We start from the raw sequence: 16,393 nt of genomic DNA, 5'->3' as shown, positions 1-16,393 counted from the left end.
ACTCGAAGGCACCAGGGAGCCAGAGAAGGCACCTGCTTTCTTCCTTGTATTCTTTTTTTTTTTTAAAATAAGGAGCCAGGCTCTGAAAGTATAGAAAGGGCTTGGAAATGACCACAGCAGGAAGTGGAGACTTAGCAAATCAGAACAGAAGAGCCCAGGCCTCCCCAACCCCCACCCCCATCCCAGCCCCCCACACCATCCTGCTGGCTCTGACTTCCTTTCCAAAGTGACCTTGGACAAGAGACTACATGTCTCTGAGTCTGTTTCTGTTTGTGGAAGGGAGGTGATAAAGGGAGTATGGGGTAAGAATTCAGAAAACTCAAGTTCAAATCTTCCTTCTGTTCTTTACTCCCTGTGTGACTTTGGGCGAGGCATCGAACTTTGACCTTTTCATTTTCTCCTATGTAAAATGTGGGTATTGACCTGGGCAGCCTCTGAGCCCCTTCCAGTCCTGGATCTAGGATCCTATGATCTTTCTGGGACTCGGTTTCTTTATCTGCAGAATGAAGGGATTGAGCACAAAGGGGCTTCCTCTCTGGGCCTCAGTTTCCTCAATTGCTAAATGAGGAGCATCTACACCTTCTCTCTAAAATGCATCTTAGCGCTAAAGTCTGGGGTGCTATTCTATTTGTACCTCTCCTCCCAGAGGGTGGTGACCTTGTCACCAGACCAAGAACCCTCTGACAACACCAGATGGGCTTAGATAGCCCACGGAGCCTACTCTCCTTTTTTAGAGCAGAGAATGGGACCCATAGATTGTAGATTTTGAGCTGAAAAAGCCAGTCCTCTCATTTTACAGGTGAGGAAACTGAGACCTAGAGAGGGGGAGTGATTTGCCCAATGTCACACAGGGAGTAATCGTCGGACATAGTACTTAAACCCAGGCTTCCCAGTTCTGGTCTAAGAAAAGCAAAAGGGGGCATGGATGGAGCTCCAAACCATCTGTCTCTCAACTCCACCACTGGGCTGCTTTGGGGCTGATGCTGCAGACTCTCAGCTGTTTATTTCATTCAGGCTGGGGGAATTAGGGGGGGAGTTGGCATGGGAGCTGAGCACCTGGAACAAGAGACTGAGTTGGCTTCATCAGGTCCAGGATGGGGAAGGTGCCAGTGGAGGGGTTCATTGGCCCCCTTCCTGTCCTATCCCTTCCTCACCCCAATAAATTGTGCCTTCTCAAGGGGCTGTGTTGTAGACATGAAGATCATCCTCCTGTGTGATGTGGAGTTTCCAGGGGAAGAGCCTCTTCTGGGAGGGTTGGGCCCAGGCCTGCTTCACCATCAGTTTCACGTCCTGGTCTGACAGCAGCCGCACCAGGTCTCCCTGGCTGTCCCGGTAATTCAGGGCAATGTCACTGCGCTGGAACTCTCGCCTGGTGGGGAAAATCAAGGGCAAGGGGGGAAGGGCAGGAGGCTTAGGGGGACTCCAGACAGTGGCCAGGAGAGAAACATGGGGAAGAACACTGGATTTTGGATTAGAAGACCAATGTTCAAGCACTCTGATCCTTAGGATTTATATATAATAAAAATATCATATCATATAATATTAATAAATATATAAATATTAACAAATGTTTATTGATTGATTCTAACTTTATCATTTGCTAGATGGAGAAACTGAGGCTCAGAGAAGAGATTTGCCCACTGTCTATCATACAAGAGGTCACTAGTGGAATCAGGATTTGAACCCAGGTCTTCTAACACCCACTTCATAACCTTTCTGCTGCATTACCCTGAAGCTTCTCATTAAATATCCTGACTCTGGTATTTCCATTCTACATAGCCATGGGCAAATCACTTCATTTACCTGTCAAAGCCTGTTTCTTTACCTCTGAAATGGGGATAATGGTAGCTGTACAGCCTACTTCATGGGACTGAGAAGAAAATTAGCTATAAACTTTAAAGAATATGAATATGTAGGATTTTCCCTACTGAATCAGCACCTCCCCAAGCCCTCAACTGGAGAACAAATAACCAGCTAGTTGGCATCTTGCCAACTTGATTTCCCTTCTGGACTCAGCTTCTCATCAGGAGCATTCCCTGCCCATTATTTGAGAATGGGTCTTAAAGAACAGCAGCTCACCCTGCTTAAAGAAGGCAGCACCCCTGACATTCCAATTCCTCAAGCCTCAGGACCCTTAGTCTGAAGGGCTGGCCTAGGGAGCTGCATTCTCCCATCTCTTGGACCTCAGATTCCTGAGATGTCTTGAGAGCATTGCTTTCACCCTTTCGGGGCCCCCTCACCTCATTAGATCCATCAGGTCCTTATATAATGGGGTGCTCCTGAGATCTTCTTCTATAGCAATGTCCCTAAGAAGGTGACACAGAGGAATAAGAGGTTTGTCAGCACAAGCTTGTGAAGGATGAATGTCCATCTAGCCCCTGTGCCCTCCTCCTCTGCCATATAGTAAAACATAGAAGAAGGGTTAGCTCCGGCCCCTTTCACCCAGGTGACAGAACCAAGAACAATGTGGAATTAGTCTATTCTCTGTACCCAACATTCCATCTTCCGCCTCCATGACTATCCCCAGTAGCCGCTCACCCTCTATTTCTTGGAACCCTAAACATCTTACAAAGTTCAGTTCAGATGTCACTTCCATCAAGAAGGCATTCATTTCTGATTCCTTCTGTTTGCCCCATCAAATAAATGTGCAATTATTTTGTGTGAGATATATACAGTCCGTAATACCCTCTTGATGCCAGAAGAAAATGAGGAAGGCTTCCAATACATTGGGTGGATATCCCATGGCAAGATTATGGAAGGACCTGAAGGAAAGTCAAACAGGAGAGGCAGGCAACAGAGGGGTGATCATCGGCATTGTTGGACGGATCTCCCAAAATGGAAAAGACTACATATCTATGGAAGCTTTTCAGTATCCTGCACTGACCTCTCTGCAAACGTGTTGTACTCCCTGTTGTCCCCATTCCCCTCCACTACCAATGAGGGGCTCTTTGGGGGCAGGGACTGTCTCGCTTTATTTGCATCTCCAGCGCCTGGCACAGAGCAGGCAAATCAATACAGCTACATAAGCAATAATTGCTGATTGTTGGTTAATTGTTAAAGTTACAAAGAGGGACAGTCAGGCTCGGGGTCAGGAACAACTTCCTGATAGTTAGGGTTGTCTGAGCATTGAAACTAGAAAGGCAGAAAGTTCCTTATCACAAGAGTTCTTCAACCAGAGGCTAGATGACCATTTACCAGGTTTGTCGTAGTGGGGATTCCATTTCAAATCTGGGTTGAGCTAGCTGGTTGCTGAGATCTCTTCCAAGTTGGGACTTTGGGTGCCATAGGAATACACAATACAATACAATAACACCGTGTGGACCCCTCCTGGTCTGCTCATCTGGAATTTCATTGGTGCCAATAGATTCAGCCTCCTCAATCAAGAACGACCTCAGAATGGACATTCATTTGGCAAATAGTATGACCCAATCAGTCTTAGGTTGAGTTCTAATCTCCACTGGATACCATGATGATCCTTCCCCCAAAGAATGAGTGTGTGATTCAGCATTGGTGGCTAAGTCAGCAGAAGGTGAGTGAAGACTCATCTATTCATAACACCAGGCAAGTGACGGCATGTGAAACTCCAGAACAAAACGACTGAAATTTCTAGGAAGCCAGTTGGATTGAGTCAGACCAAGTGCTTACTCCCTCTGCTACCTACATAATATTCAATTCAACAAGCATTTATTAAGGAAGAATCTCTAGAGGCATCATGGTGCAGGGGACAGAGCCCTGGTCCTGGAGTCACAGATTGTGGGTACAACCCTCACCTCTGAGGCAGGTGGTGCAGCAGGTAGAGTACTCTCTCTCCTTCCTTGAAGTTATGAAGACCTGAGTTCAATTCCTGCCTCAGACATATAAAAGGTGTGTGACTCTGGATAAGTCACTTGACCTGCTTCAGCCTCAGTTTCCTCAACTGTGAAATGGGTTGTGGTAAGGATCACATGAATGAGATAACATAAATCACTTCACAAACCTGAATGTGCTTTGTAAATTTGGATTGTTATTATTATTATTTCTAACCATATGATCTTGGGCAAGTCACTTAACTTTTCTGTTCCTCAGTTTCCTCAACTGTAAAATGAGGAAGTTCTGAGCTCTAGGACTATGATCCTAGTTTTCTTCAAGGTTCACTTCAAACGCCACATCTGCAGTGGAAGCTCCTTAAAGACAACCTTTTCTTTGCCTTGGTATCCTCAGCACCTAGCACAGTGCTCTTTCCCACTGGGAAGTCCCTTCTTCCCCACTTGCTTGAACTAAATGCTAAGAGCCCATTTTGATTGTCAACACAGGTGGGTCCACTTGAGGACCAAACTCGCCATCCTGGCCTTGGCACCACCCTCTAACCTCTGAGTTACCCCACGGTGGGCTACGGGGGATGTTTTGGCAGAGCAGAAAAAGCAGGTCAGAAAAAATAAAAAACTTTTCTTTCTTAGGGCCCAGGTGAGGCGATGGGGGAGGAGACCAGCACTAGTGGGAGCTGGGAGCAGGAAGGGAAAGCCATGGCCCCAGCCCTGAGCCTCAGTACCTGATGGTGCTCACTGTGTCTTCATAATAGTAGCATCGTAGCCAATTTGTGAGGTTATCCTCTTCTGGGAAGTCCTTAATGATCTTCACAAAGGAGACTGGGAAGATCCCTGTGGCCCCATGGGTAGTGCCCTGGAGAGATGAAGAGAACATGGAACCTTGAGAGTTAACATAGTGGCCTGGTCAGAGTGAGCTGAGGTTTGGACTCAGGCACTTAATAAGCATGTGACCAAATCATCTGACCTCTCAGAGGCTGATGGAAGGCTAATACATCCCCTATATACATGTACCCTTCCTACCTCAGAGTGTTGTGCAGAAAGTATTTGAAAACCATAGAATGCCACTAGAAATGAGAGTTATTGCTCTACCCAACGTCTCTTGTGCCAGTTCACCCTCATCCCTACCAACCTAAGTCAGCCCTTTCAATAGTCACCGTGGTAAGGTAGAAAGGACAATGAATTTGGAGTCACAGGGCCCAGTTTCAAATCCTCCCCCTACCATTCACTACCTGTAATGCCTTCAAGCAAGCCCTTTCACTCCCTGGACCTCCCTGTCTCAGCTCATCTGTAAAATGAGGTGGTTGAACCAGACAGCCTTGGAGGTCCCTTTCATCTCGAGATTTATGAGCATGTGGTTTAGCATGACCTTGGCCAGATTTGAACTCAGGTCTTCCTGACTCCACATCCAGCACTCTATCCACTGAATCTTCTAGCTGCCTCAAGGCAAGCTCAAGGACCCCCAGGTTAAGAACCCTTACTCTAGAATATTTTTAAAAAGCTTTCATTTGTATAGGATCTTGAGGTTCAGAAGGCACTTTATATCATACATTTTAACTGAAATATATTTTTCAATATATATATATAATATATATAACAATATATATTATATATATATAAGACTCAGAAAAGTTTTTCTTAAAATAATTTTTTTTACAGAATAGTTCATGCTGTTTCCTCCTTGTCCCGGCTCTATTAGAATATAAGTTCCTTGAGAACATGGAGACTCCTTCATTCTTTGTCATAATTTCCCCAGCTCTAAGGACAGTGTCTAACACAGACTGGGCATAATAAATGCTTACGGATTGATTGATTGATTGGGAGAAGGATGGAGAGAATAAGCGTTCATATAGCACCTACTATGTGCCAGGCACTGTGATGAGCAATTTTTTCCCACAAATATTATCTGATTAATTGATTGATTAAATCTTTGAGGTGTGTGTGTGTGTGTGTGTGCGCGCGCGCGTGTGTGTGTGTGTCCACACTGGAGTGCTCCCAAACTCCACACCTTGTCTGAGCACAAGGTTCTGAGCTAGGCAACTAGAATACAAAGACAAATGGAACAGTCCCTGTCCTCAAGGAGTTTACATTCTACTGACAGGAAGGAATATATTCATGGCTAAGCTAAAACAAAATATAAGCCAAGTTCTCTTTCTGAGGCCTCTTCTAATACTCTAATCTCTCTCCCACATGATGGTCCTTCAGATCTTTGAAGATCGATCAGTCGGTCAGCAAGTGTGTCTTGGTTGTTTACAACTACGATGACAAAGAAGAGAACAATCTCTGCTCCCGAAGAGTTACAGTAATGTCAGTCAGTCCATCAGTCAATAATCAAGGCCCCTCCAGTTTCTCAAGGTATCCGCATGGAACATGGTTTTTAATTACTTGATCATCTCCACTCATTCTTTCTTTCTTTTCCTTGGCTCATCCATAAATAGTCATCGCAAGGTCGTCTTACCTCCAGCCAGTCCTTGTTGATCCGGCTCAACAGAAAAATCATGTCTTTGGCCTTGAATGTCAGCTCCAGTTTGCTGTTTCCAGTGAAATCGAACAAAGCCTGAGAAGACACAAAGGTAGGTGGGATTAATATGTGAAGATATGTACCCAAATTTCTATAATCCTTGGGAAAGTGGGGGAAGGAAATAAGCATTTCTAAGGGAAATATAAATGTTGCCAAATAAATAAATGGGTAACAGTATTTTTAGAAGTCTAGTTATCGAACTTGGATTCAACATTGTATAAGTGAGATTCCATCTCTTAATCATCTGATTTCAATTAGTCTCTAAGAAAACCTACCCTAAAGGATAAGAACTAGTCTGAAGTGGTAGCAGCTATGCTGGCAAACCAGATGGCTCTGCTGTAACAAACAGACCTCATGGGATAGTGGAATGTGTACTGAACATGGAGAAATGGGCTCATGGCCTTGGCCATGAATTAGCTGGGCACCTGTTCTAGTCACTCAGTCTTCTTGACTCCCAGTTTCCTCATTGTGAAATTAGAAGGTTGGACTAGGTTATCTCAGCACTAGAGCTAGGATCCTACATGTTATCTGCCCAACTAGGGCCACACACTAATAGCTGATATCTGAATGAATGAAAAATCATTTATTAAGCACTTGCTTAAGAATTAATAATTAAGCACTTGAAGGATTTTGTTGTAGTTGTTCAGTTGTGTCTGACTCTTTGTGACCCCATTTGGGGTTTTCTTGGCAAAGATTCTTGAGGGGGTTGCCATTTCATTTTCCAACTCATTTTATAGATGAGGAAACTGAGGCAGTCAGGGTTAAGTGACTTGCCCAGGGTCACACAGCTAGTGTCTGAGGTCACATTTGAACTCAGGGCTTCCTGACTCCAACAGGGTGATCACACAGCTTTATATGCATTCTCTCATTTGATCCTTACTACAGCAGTGCCTGGCACACAGTTGACAATATGCTCATAGCTCCAGAGCTGGAAGGAAACTCAGAGGCCATCTAGTACAACCCCCTCACTTTACAGAGGAAGAAAAAGGCTCAGGACCATTGGACCTCAGGGAACATGTAGTCCAACCCCCTCATTTTCCAGAAAACAGTTTGCTGAATTGACAGGATCAAATAAGTTACTGAAGGCAAAATGCTTCACAAACCTTAAATGGCCATAGAAATATCAGCTATAATGAACAACAACTCTGTGAGGTTGGTCCCTATTTTACAAATGACTCAACTGAGACTCTGAGAGAATGAGTGACTTACTCCCCACCATACTGCTAGCTAGTGTCAGAGGCAGATTTCCAACTCATCTCACTTGACTCTAAATCCCATTTTTCTCACCATATTATGCAGCCTTACAATACACAGCCCCCAAGCCTTTACACTAACACATCCACACTCCCGCACATAATATCAGAGCACAGGAGGCACTCAGTAACAAATGTCCTTGGAGGGACTGATTGGCTGAAAAGCCGCTCTCTATGGTGGAGGTTTAGAAGCCTTATAGGTGATGGTATGAAGCCTGAGGGAGGGAACACATACCTCAGCACACGGGGCACCCAGACGGTCAAAAGCAGGAGCTTGAGAAGAGATGTTCTTGCTGTAGAGAAAAAGGAGAGGCTCAATGCACACTTTCTTTCCTCAAAGTCTATGTAAAGGACAAGTTCACAGGGCTTCTCCTCCCCCAAGAAGATGCTTCCTTTGGTCCCATTTAAATGGAAGCTCCTTCAGGGCAGAGACCATCTTTCTTTTAGCTTTTTTTTTTTTTAAATCCCTAACCCTTAGCACAATGCCCTGTGCTTAATAAATGATTATTGACTCACTGCCAAAAGAACAGGGCTGGACAGACTCTCCTGCATGGGACCTGGAAAGGAAATAGAAGCTGGAGCATGGGTGACTAGCCTCTCCTTTGTGACTTGAAAACAGGACCAGTTCCAGGCAAAATATAATGGAAATACCTTTTATCATTGACCCCAAACCCTCATCCCTGGGGCTAGTTAGACTCTGAGCTGGAAAGGACCTTAAATGTGGGCATCGTACTTTAGGAAAGATGTTAGTGAGTGGAAATCCACCTAGAAGAGGGTGAGCAGGGAGGTACATACAAGAAAATCACCCTGGATCCATTCTGTGTATACCTATTAATGTACATATTGTCTTCCCCTTTAGAATGTGAGCCCCTTGAGGGCAGAGACTTTCATTTTTGTCTTTGTATACCCAGTGCTCAGCATGGTGAATAGGACATAGTGAGAGTTTCATAAATGTGTGTTGACTGACACGTGTGTACATGCACGTGTGTATATATTGTGTGCATGTTTGCATGCATGTGTGCCCTCGTGTGTATGTAAGCATATAGTGTGTGCACGTATTGTGCATGTATAACCCCCTGCCTTAGAATGCAAGTTCCTTGAGGACAGGCAACTTTCACTTTCATTGCTGTATCCTTGGTGCCTAGCATAGTGTCGGGCATGCAGTAGTCACTTCATAAATGTTTGCAGATTGAAAGATTGATTGGAGACCACACCGTATGAGGACTGGTTGACTAGATGGGAAATCTTTAATCTGGAGAAGGGAAGACTATGGGTGGACATGATTGACAGCTGCCTTTAATTTTTGAAGAGATGTCATTGTAAAAAGGAATTAGACTTATTTTGTTGGATGCGAGGTGGCTGAGGTGAAAGAGCACTGGGCCTAGAGTCAGGAAGACCTGAGTTCAAATCCAGCCTCAGCTGCTTACTAGCTATGTGACCTTGGGCAAGTCATTTGTCTGCCTTACTTTCTTCATCTGCAAAATGGGGGCCAATAACAGCAGCTACCTCCCAGGGTCATTGTGAGGATCAAATAAGATAATAACTGTAACGCACAGTGCCTGGCACCCACTAGGTGCTTAATAAATGCTCATTCCTTTTTTTTTTTCATAAGGTACAACAAGGAGCAATGGGTGGATAGAATGAAGAGGAAGATTTAAGCCTAAGATTTCCAAGCAGAGCTATCCAAGAGGAATGGGTAGCCTGGGGAGGTAACTGGGGGGGGGGGACAGACCTTGGAGACAGGCCCTTCCAACCCCTCCATTTTGCAGATGAGAAAACTGAGGCCCAGGAGAGTCTGTGACTTTGCCAAAGCCAAGGCCAGACTCCACCCAGCGTCCTCATGCTACAGCTGCATGACTCTGCACTGCACCACAAGCCTCGCTGGCTCACATGGATCCTGGAGGGCCAGGCTTCTCCTCTTTGCAGCATTCACCCGGCACCTCCCCTCTCTGCCCGCACTGCAGCAGAAATCCTCTTCCAATGTCTCCAATACACGGGGACCCGGACAGAGACTGGCACTGATCCAGAACCCGCTACCCGTGTGATGCTAGGAAAGTCCCCGGGCCTCTCTGGGTCCCAGCTTTTCATCTGTGAAATCAGGGGATTGGACTAGATCATTCCTCAGGCTCCCTTCTGTTCTAAATCACATGTTTCTGTGGATTTCCTGAGACAGGCTGTTCCACTGTGGGATAGCACAAATCATTAGGAAGCTTTTATTTCCTTTTACTGCAGTTAAGCCTGAACCTGCCTCTGAAACATCCCCTGATGGCTGTCTGGGGCCAAACAGGAGAAGCTTAATATCTCTTCCAAGTGACATCCTTCACATAACTCAGGAACTCATCTCACGCACCCCTCAAACATTCACTTCTCCAGACTAAATATTCCCATTTCCTTCAACCACTCCTCGGATGGCATGGTTTTCAGTTCCCCTCACAATCCTCATCACGCTCTTCCGAATTTGTGCCTGCTTGTCAGTTTCCTTCCCAAAATCTGGTCTCCAGGACTGAACACATTACTCCAGATGTTTCCTAGTTGGGGTCAAGGACAGCAATGTGATCCTGCTCCCTCCCTCTGGACATAAATGCCTCTATTAATTATTCCATGTTAAGGCAATAACTAGAATATACTGCAATCTAGTGTAGGCCACAGATCCCTGGTGGAGGAGGGGTGGTCTCCAAAACCCTTTCAGGATATCCTCATGATCAAAACTAGTTTCATAATTCTCCAACCACCAAGTCATTTGCTTAGTAAAATACTCTTCTCTTCCAAGCATGTATTTGTATGAGAACAGATTTTCTTCATATACTTAAACCAAAACATTAATTGAATGCAGAAGCAAATATGAGAATCCAGCTGTCTTATATTAAGTTACATATTAAAGACACTTGCAAAAAGATGCAAAACCATGCCACTCCGCTTGCTAATTTTTTGTTTGAGAAAATATAGTTATTTCCCATTAAAATGTTATGTTAACATGTAATGGGTTTATCATTATTTTAAATAAATCAACAAACGGTTTAAATTTTTATCATTTTTAATTTATAATAGAGTAAATATCAATAGAGGGAACTCATATCAACAAAAGCTCCTTGAGATCCTCAAAAATTTGTAAGTGTGTAAAGCAATCCTGAAGTCAAAATGTTTGTGACCTACTAGTGGAAAAACAGCCAGCCTTCAATTCAGAAAGATGTCATGCTAAGTCCCCCTTTGATACGCAGTGGCTATGTGACTCTGGACAAGTCTCTTAGCTTCTCAGCACCTCCAGGCTACTCCTGGAGATTATAAATTAGAAATAAACTCCTACTTGGCATCGGTGAGGCAGGTTGGGGGCACTGTGGATTGAACCTTCTTGACCAAGAGTTAAGAAGACTTGAGTTCAAATATGACCTCAGACATAAGCTGTGTGACCCTGGGCAAGTCACTTATTTTGCCTTCCTCTGTTTCCTCATCTCTAAAATAGAAATGACGGTATTACCAGTCTTCCAGGGTTGTTATGAAGAAATAATGAGAAAATATTTGTAAAGCGTTTTGCAAACTTTAAAGTGCCGTATGAATAAGAGCTATCATTATTATCAAAGAGACAAATTTCCACGCTGCGTGCTCCCCACAGCATGAAACAAGACCAAAACCTTTCTCCAAAAGGGAGGCAGTGTAAACGGGACAGACCTCACCTTGCCCCACCCACAGAATTCACGATGTTGTTGGTCCTCTTCCAGAATGAAGAACCACCAACAACAGGGGGCAAGGGGTTCCCTAGGGGAGTGATGCTATAAGAGGAATCTTCTGGAGATAGACTGAACTCTGGAGAGAGATTCTAATGCTGACAATGGGAGGTCTCTTCTACCCCTTCAGAGACCCAGCCCTGATATAAGAGGCTAGAAGCTGGGTGGGGTTGCCACTCACACTTTCCGGGTCCGAGGCCTAAGCCGTCTTAACGCCTGGGGGATTTGCTCAGAATCGTAGGAAGACTGGTAGAAAAAGATCCGAACATCTTCATCCATCAGTACCCAAGGAGGCAGGCTGAGGAGTTTCTGTGTTTGGAAAAGGAACAGAGGGTGTTATAGAAGGCATAGAGGAACTCCCAAACGATCTCCTTGAAATGTGTCTCTCTTTCTCACCCTGATCCTTCTTCCTCTAACAAAGGGCGTTATGTGGCTAAACACTGGATGACAGACACTATGGGAAAAGAGAGTGTCTGCTTTGAAAGGCAGGGATGAAATCATACTAGGGATGAAAGGGATCCCATATTGACTGCAGGAAAAACACTCCATTAGGAGTCAAAAGATCTAAATTTGAATTCTGGCTTTTCCCTTCTCTGGGCTTTATCTTCCCTAACACAGCGCCTTTGCAACCTGAGGCCTTCTGCAAGCATTTCTTGCTGGGTAGCTCAGTGGATAGAGCTCCTGTTCTGGAGTCAGGAAGGCCTGCTTCTAACACTTATTAGCTGTGTGACCTTAGCCAAGTCACTTAACTCCTGCCTGCCTTTGTTCCCTCAACAGTAAAAAGGAGATAATGATAGTGAGGGAGCTAGGTGGCACCACAGTGTATGGAGTCAGGAAGACTCATCTTCATGAGTTCAGATCCAGCCTCAGACACTTAGTAGCTGTGTGACCCTGGGCAAGTCACTTAACCCAGTTTGCCTCCGCTTCCACATCTGTAAAATGAGCTGCAGAAGGAAAGGGTAAACCAGTCCAGCATTCTTTCCATTGTACCCCACAGTGATACCCAGAGAAACTAAGTGATTGGCCTAAGGTAATACAGGTCATACAACTCAAAATGCAAGGAAACTGCTCATATAAGCTTTAAACATTTGGCACCTGAAGCACCAAGCTATAATATTTGGATTCGTGCATTTTAATTACAAATTAGTATTTCACAGCTTTATGCAGATTTGTTTTGTATTTGCTGTTGTTACAGAGCCCCCTGCTGGAGCAGCAAAGCCGTCACTGTTGATGCTCGAATTTTGTTCCTTTGGGACCTGGGGAACAGCAAACAGCTCTAATCCTTCCTGGAGTCCTAGTTTGTCCAACCAAAATCCCATGGCCTTAGAAGGTCAGGGCCAGAATCATTGGGTCCCAGTGTGTTAAGAGTCTGAGGTGGTATGGCAGAGTAACAAGAAAGAGGTATTGTGGAAAGGTCACTTAATTTGGATTTGCAGGACCTGGATTCAAATTCTGACTCTGAAACTTATTATATGTTGGGAAAGTCCCTTTGCCTCTCTAGTACTCAGTTTCCTCTCCTGTAAAATGAGAGATTTTGACTAGGAAACCTCTAAGAATCTTTCTAGCTTTAAATAGATAACCCTTTGATGACAGAGACAGAGAGAGAGGAGAGAAAGAGACAGGGACAGAGACAGAGACAAAGAGATAGACAGAGAGAGAGAGAGACAGGGAGAGAGAGAGAAAGAGAGACAGAGAGAGAGAGAGAGAGGGAGAGAGAGAGAGGCAGAGGGACAAAGACATAGACAGAGAGAGACAGAGAGAGAGAGAGAGAGAGAGAGAGAGAGAGAGAGAGAGAGAGAGAGAGAGAGAGACTGACTGACTCTGGTTTTCATCCCAGCTGATTGTCATTAATTATTTTTAATCCCTTCTCTCTCCTCATTATCTCCTGTTTATCCTGTCTGCATCTTGTTTGCACATAGTTGTTGGCATGGTATTCTACTGTGAGCTTCTCAAGAGCAGGCATTGTTTATTTGCCTTTCTTTGTGTCCCCAGCACTTAACACAATCCCTGATACACAGTAGGTACTTAATAAATGCTAGACAACAGATTGTATTTGACTAAATATGGATCTTTGGGCAAATACCCTCCCCTCTTATCTAAGATCATAGATCCAGAACTAGAAAGGACCCTAGAGGTCAGCTAGTATGACCCTACCATTTTACAGATGAGAAAATTGAGATCCATAGAAGTGACATGACTTCAAGGACTCGACTTCACATTCTCTAGTTCCTATGCTTTAGCCCTGAAATAATGTCCTCCCCATCCTCTGGTCATTTTTGGACCTGAAATAGCAGCTGGAGCAGGGACTGGCCGATCATAGACACTCAACCAGTATTTCGGAGGTTACTGGAAATAGAGAAATGATCAAACACGGGGCGGGCAGGTGGTTATTTCCAGTACTAATTGTATGGAGTCAGAAATAGAAGACTGTCATCCCCACCATTGCCAGGGAAGAAAACCAAAGGTGATAGAGGAAGGACTGGTCCCCAACCCCTCCTGCTAGGTCCTCAAGCAAATCACCATTATGGCAGTGAGGGAAGAGGGAGTGGGATGTGGGGAGTTGGGAGAGGTGAGTGGGGAGTGAGGAGTGGAGAGTGGGGAAAGGGGAGAAGGAGAGTGGGAGTGAGGAGTGGAGAGCAGGGAGAGGGGAGAAGGAGGGTGGGGAGTGGGGAATCAGGAGTGGGGAATAGGATGTGGGGAGTGGGGAGTGGGGCATAGGAAGTGGGGAGTGGGGCATGGGGAGTGGGGTATGGAGAGTAAGGAGTGGGGAGTGGAGAGTGGGGAGTCAGGAGTGGGGCTTTCTCCTTCAGGCTTAGAGCTGATCAGAGTCTCTGCATCTCTCAGTGGGTTTCTTTCTTTTTCTTTATTTCTGCAAGCTTCAAACTGTGCTAATCACCATGACCCCGGGACATGAAACCAGAAAATCACATCTATATCGACAAATAAGAGGGAATGATGATGGGCTTATTAGAAGGAATTTTTACTTAATACCTTGAGGATCTGTGATTTGGGGTATGAAGACACCCCCTCCCCGGCTCTGATCACAACTTGTCTAACTCTTGCCATGTGGTTGGTCTCTGAGAGTTATCATGGCCTGAATGTCCTGCACCCCCCCACCCATGGCCAAACTCCTGACAAATCTTTCTGAATTTAGCTGAATGAGGCTGAGATAACAGATATCCAACCAAGCTCTGGACTGTTATGAAGACGGAAACATGATACAATGGAAATACCATCAAAGGTGGTGCCAGAAGTTCTATGTTTCTGACATTTAATACCCAAGGGATTTTGAAAAAACCACTTTGCCTTCATGGTCCTCACTTTCCTCACTTATTAAATGAGGGAGATGGACCAGAGCGCCTCTGATGGCCCTTTAGATCTAGATGCAGGACGTTGCCCAAGTCACTCAGTTTCCTTATCTAGAAGATGATGGAAATAGACCAGATGGCTGATGAGATTCCTTCCAGATCTAGAACCATGATTCTATGTGTGACCTTGGGCTGTGAGCCTCAGTTTCCCCTATAAAGTGAGGGCAGTAGACTAGATGTCCCTCCAGCTCCATATGGAGGGTCCTACTCCAATCCCTCATTACAGAGTGGCCTGACACCCCCACCCTCAATTATATTTTCCTTCATCGCCAAAACTCCTAATAACAGCTCTGCCTCCTTCACGGAATCATCGTCAAGAGCTGGAAGGTCCTCAAAGTGCAGCCTTCTGTCTTCCCCGGCCATCTTCAGGTCTCCAAAGCTGTCAGTTTGTCCTCTATTTACTTCCCTTTGTCATTTTTGTCTCCCCAGCTGGGGTCTTTCTCCTCCACTTCCCACATCCCCGAGTGTCTGTGGGAAATGGATTCCCAGACAGTTCTCATTCTGGCCTTATATGAATAAGCCCTTCAGACTTGGGCTGAAAGGAGAACTTGAGTGATGTAATGTCAACTGCGTTTTAAAAATGAAACTCAATGAAAAATGCTATATTAGATGTGTTCCTCCTGAGGCCGGTAAGAAGGTAACTTCCCCTTTAAACCTTCTAAACTTCCTTATTTCTGTAGCTGCTCTCCCAGGCTCCCAGGTTCATCACCTCAAAGTCATCTCTGACTCTGCCCTCTCCTTCACCTCCTTAGCAACCAAGAGCTGTCAGTCCTCATAACCATAGTAATAAGAGTTACCATTTACTATCTAAAGAGAGCCTAGCACTTTCCAGTTGGCAGAATATTTGACATGACATTTCGGCTTATCCTCACCACAACCTGGTGAGTTCCGTGCTACTATCACCCCATTTTACAGATCGGGAAACTGAGACTAAGAGAGATTATGTGAAGTGTACAGGGTCTCACAACTGGTAAGTGTCCAGGACAAAATGTGAATTTGGGTCTTTCTGCCCTTAAATCTACACTGCCATCTAGTGACTTAGTTCTAGTATCGCAGTATCCCTCCTATCTGTCCCCAGCCCAAGTTCTCATCCCTCCTCCTTGGACTACTGCAATAGCTTCCCCATTGATTTCCATGCCTTAAGTTTCTCTCCATCCCAAAACCATCTTCCACACAGTTGTCAAAGTGATTCATCCAAAGTGTAGATCCAATCATGTCACTCTCCTCTTCAAGAACCTTAAGTGGCTCCCTATGGACTCTAGGATTAAATACGAATGTACTCTGTCATTTACTAGGTGGTGCAGTGGATAGAGTTTTGGACTGGAAGTCAAGAAGATCTGAGTTCAGATCCTGCCTCAGACACTTACTAGCTTTGTGACCATGAGAAAGTCACCCAACTGCTACCTGCTCAGTTTCCTCATCTGTAAAATGCAGCTAATAATAGTACCTACTTTGTAGGGTAGTTGTCAACAAGCAAAGCACTTTGCTATCCATAAAGAGTTCTTTAAATTTGCGCTATTGTGACTATTGCTGCAGTAATTTAAAGCCCCTCCAGTCTGGTGCCAGTCTATACTTCCAGAATTATTTCATATTACTCCTTCTCATATATTCTATGCACACTAGTCCACTGGCTTTTTGTGCGGTTTCATAAACTCTGCATCTCCTACCTCCAGGCTACTGCTCAAGCTGTCCCCCATGCCTGACAAGCTCTCCCTTTTCCTTCCTC

General features: G+C 44.9%; 1 protein-coding gene across 1 annotated transcript in view; it reads right to left on the bottom strand.

Annotated features, from left to right (window-relative positions):
* Positions 1 to 209: 209 nt before the first annotated feature.
* The window catches only part of NCF4 (neutrophil cytosolic factor 4), a 30,136-nt gene continuing 13,952 nt past the window's right edge, over positions 210 to 16,393 (bottom strand). Inside the window, exons 5-10 of the mRNA XM_036760837.1 lie at positions 11,481 to 11,608; positions 7,813 to 7,870; positions 6,262 to 6,360; positions 4,529 to 4,659; positions 2,241 to 2,306; positions 210 to 1,369 (exon numbers count right to left, since the gene is read on the bottom strand). Of these exons, the coding sequence (XP_036616732.1) occupies positions 1,174 to 1,369; positions 2,241 to 2,306; positions 4,529 to 4,659; positions 6,262 to 6,360; positions 7,813 to 7,870; positions 11,481 to 11,608 (678 nt within the window). The 3' untranslated portion in view covers positions 210 to 1,173. The remainder of the gene's footprint in view (positions 1,370 to 2,240; positions 2,307 to 4,528; positions 4,660 to 6,261; positions 6,361 to 7,812; positions 7,871 to 11,480; positions 11,609 to 16,393) is intronic.

The sequence above is a fragment of the Trichosurus vulpecula genome, chromosome 5 (assembly GCF_011100635.1).
Source record: "Trichosurus vulpecula isolate mTriVul1 chromosome 5, mTriVul1.pri, whole genome shotgun sequence".
Lineage (NCBI taxonomy): Eukaryota > Metazoa > Chordata > Mammalia > Diprotodontia > Phalangeridae > Trichosurus > Trichosurus vulpecula.
The sequence above is the reverse complement of the archived record's forward strand: the minus strand, read 5'-3'. Positions and strand labels throughout refer to the sequence as shown.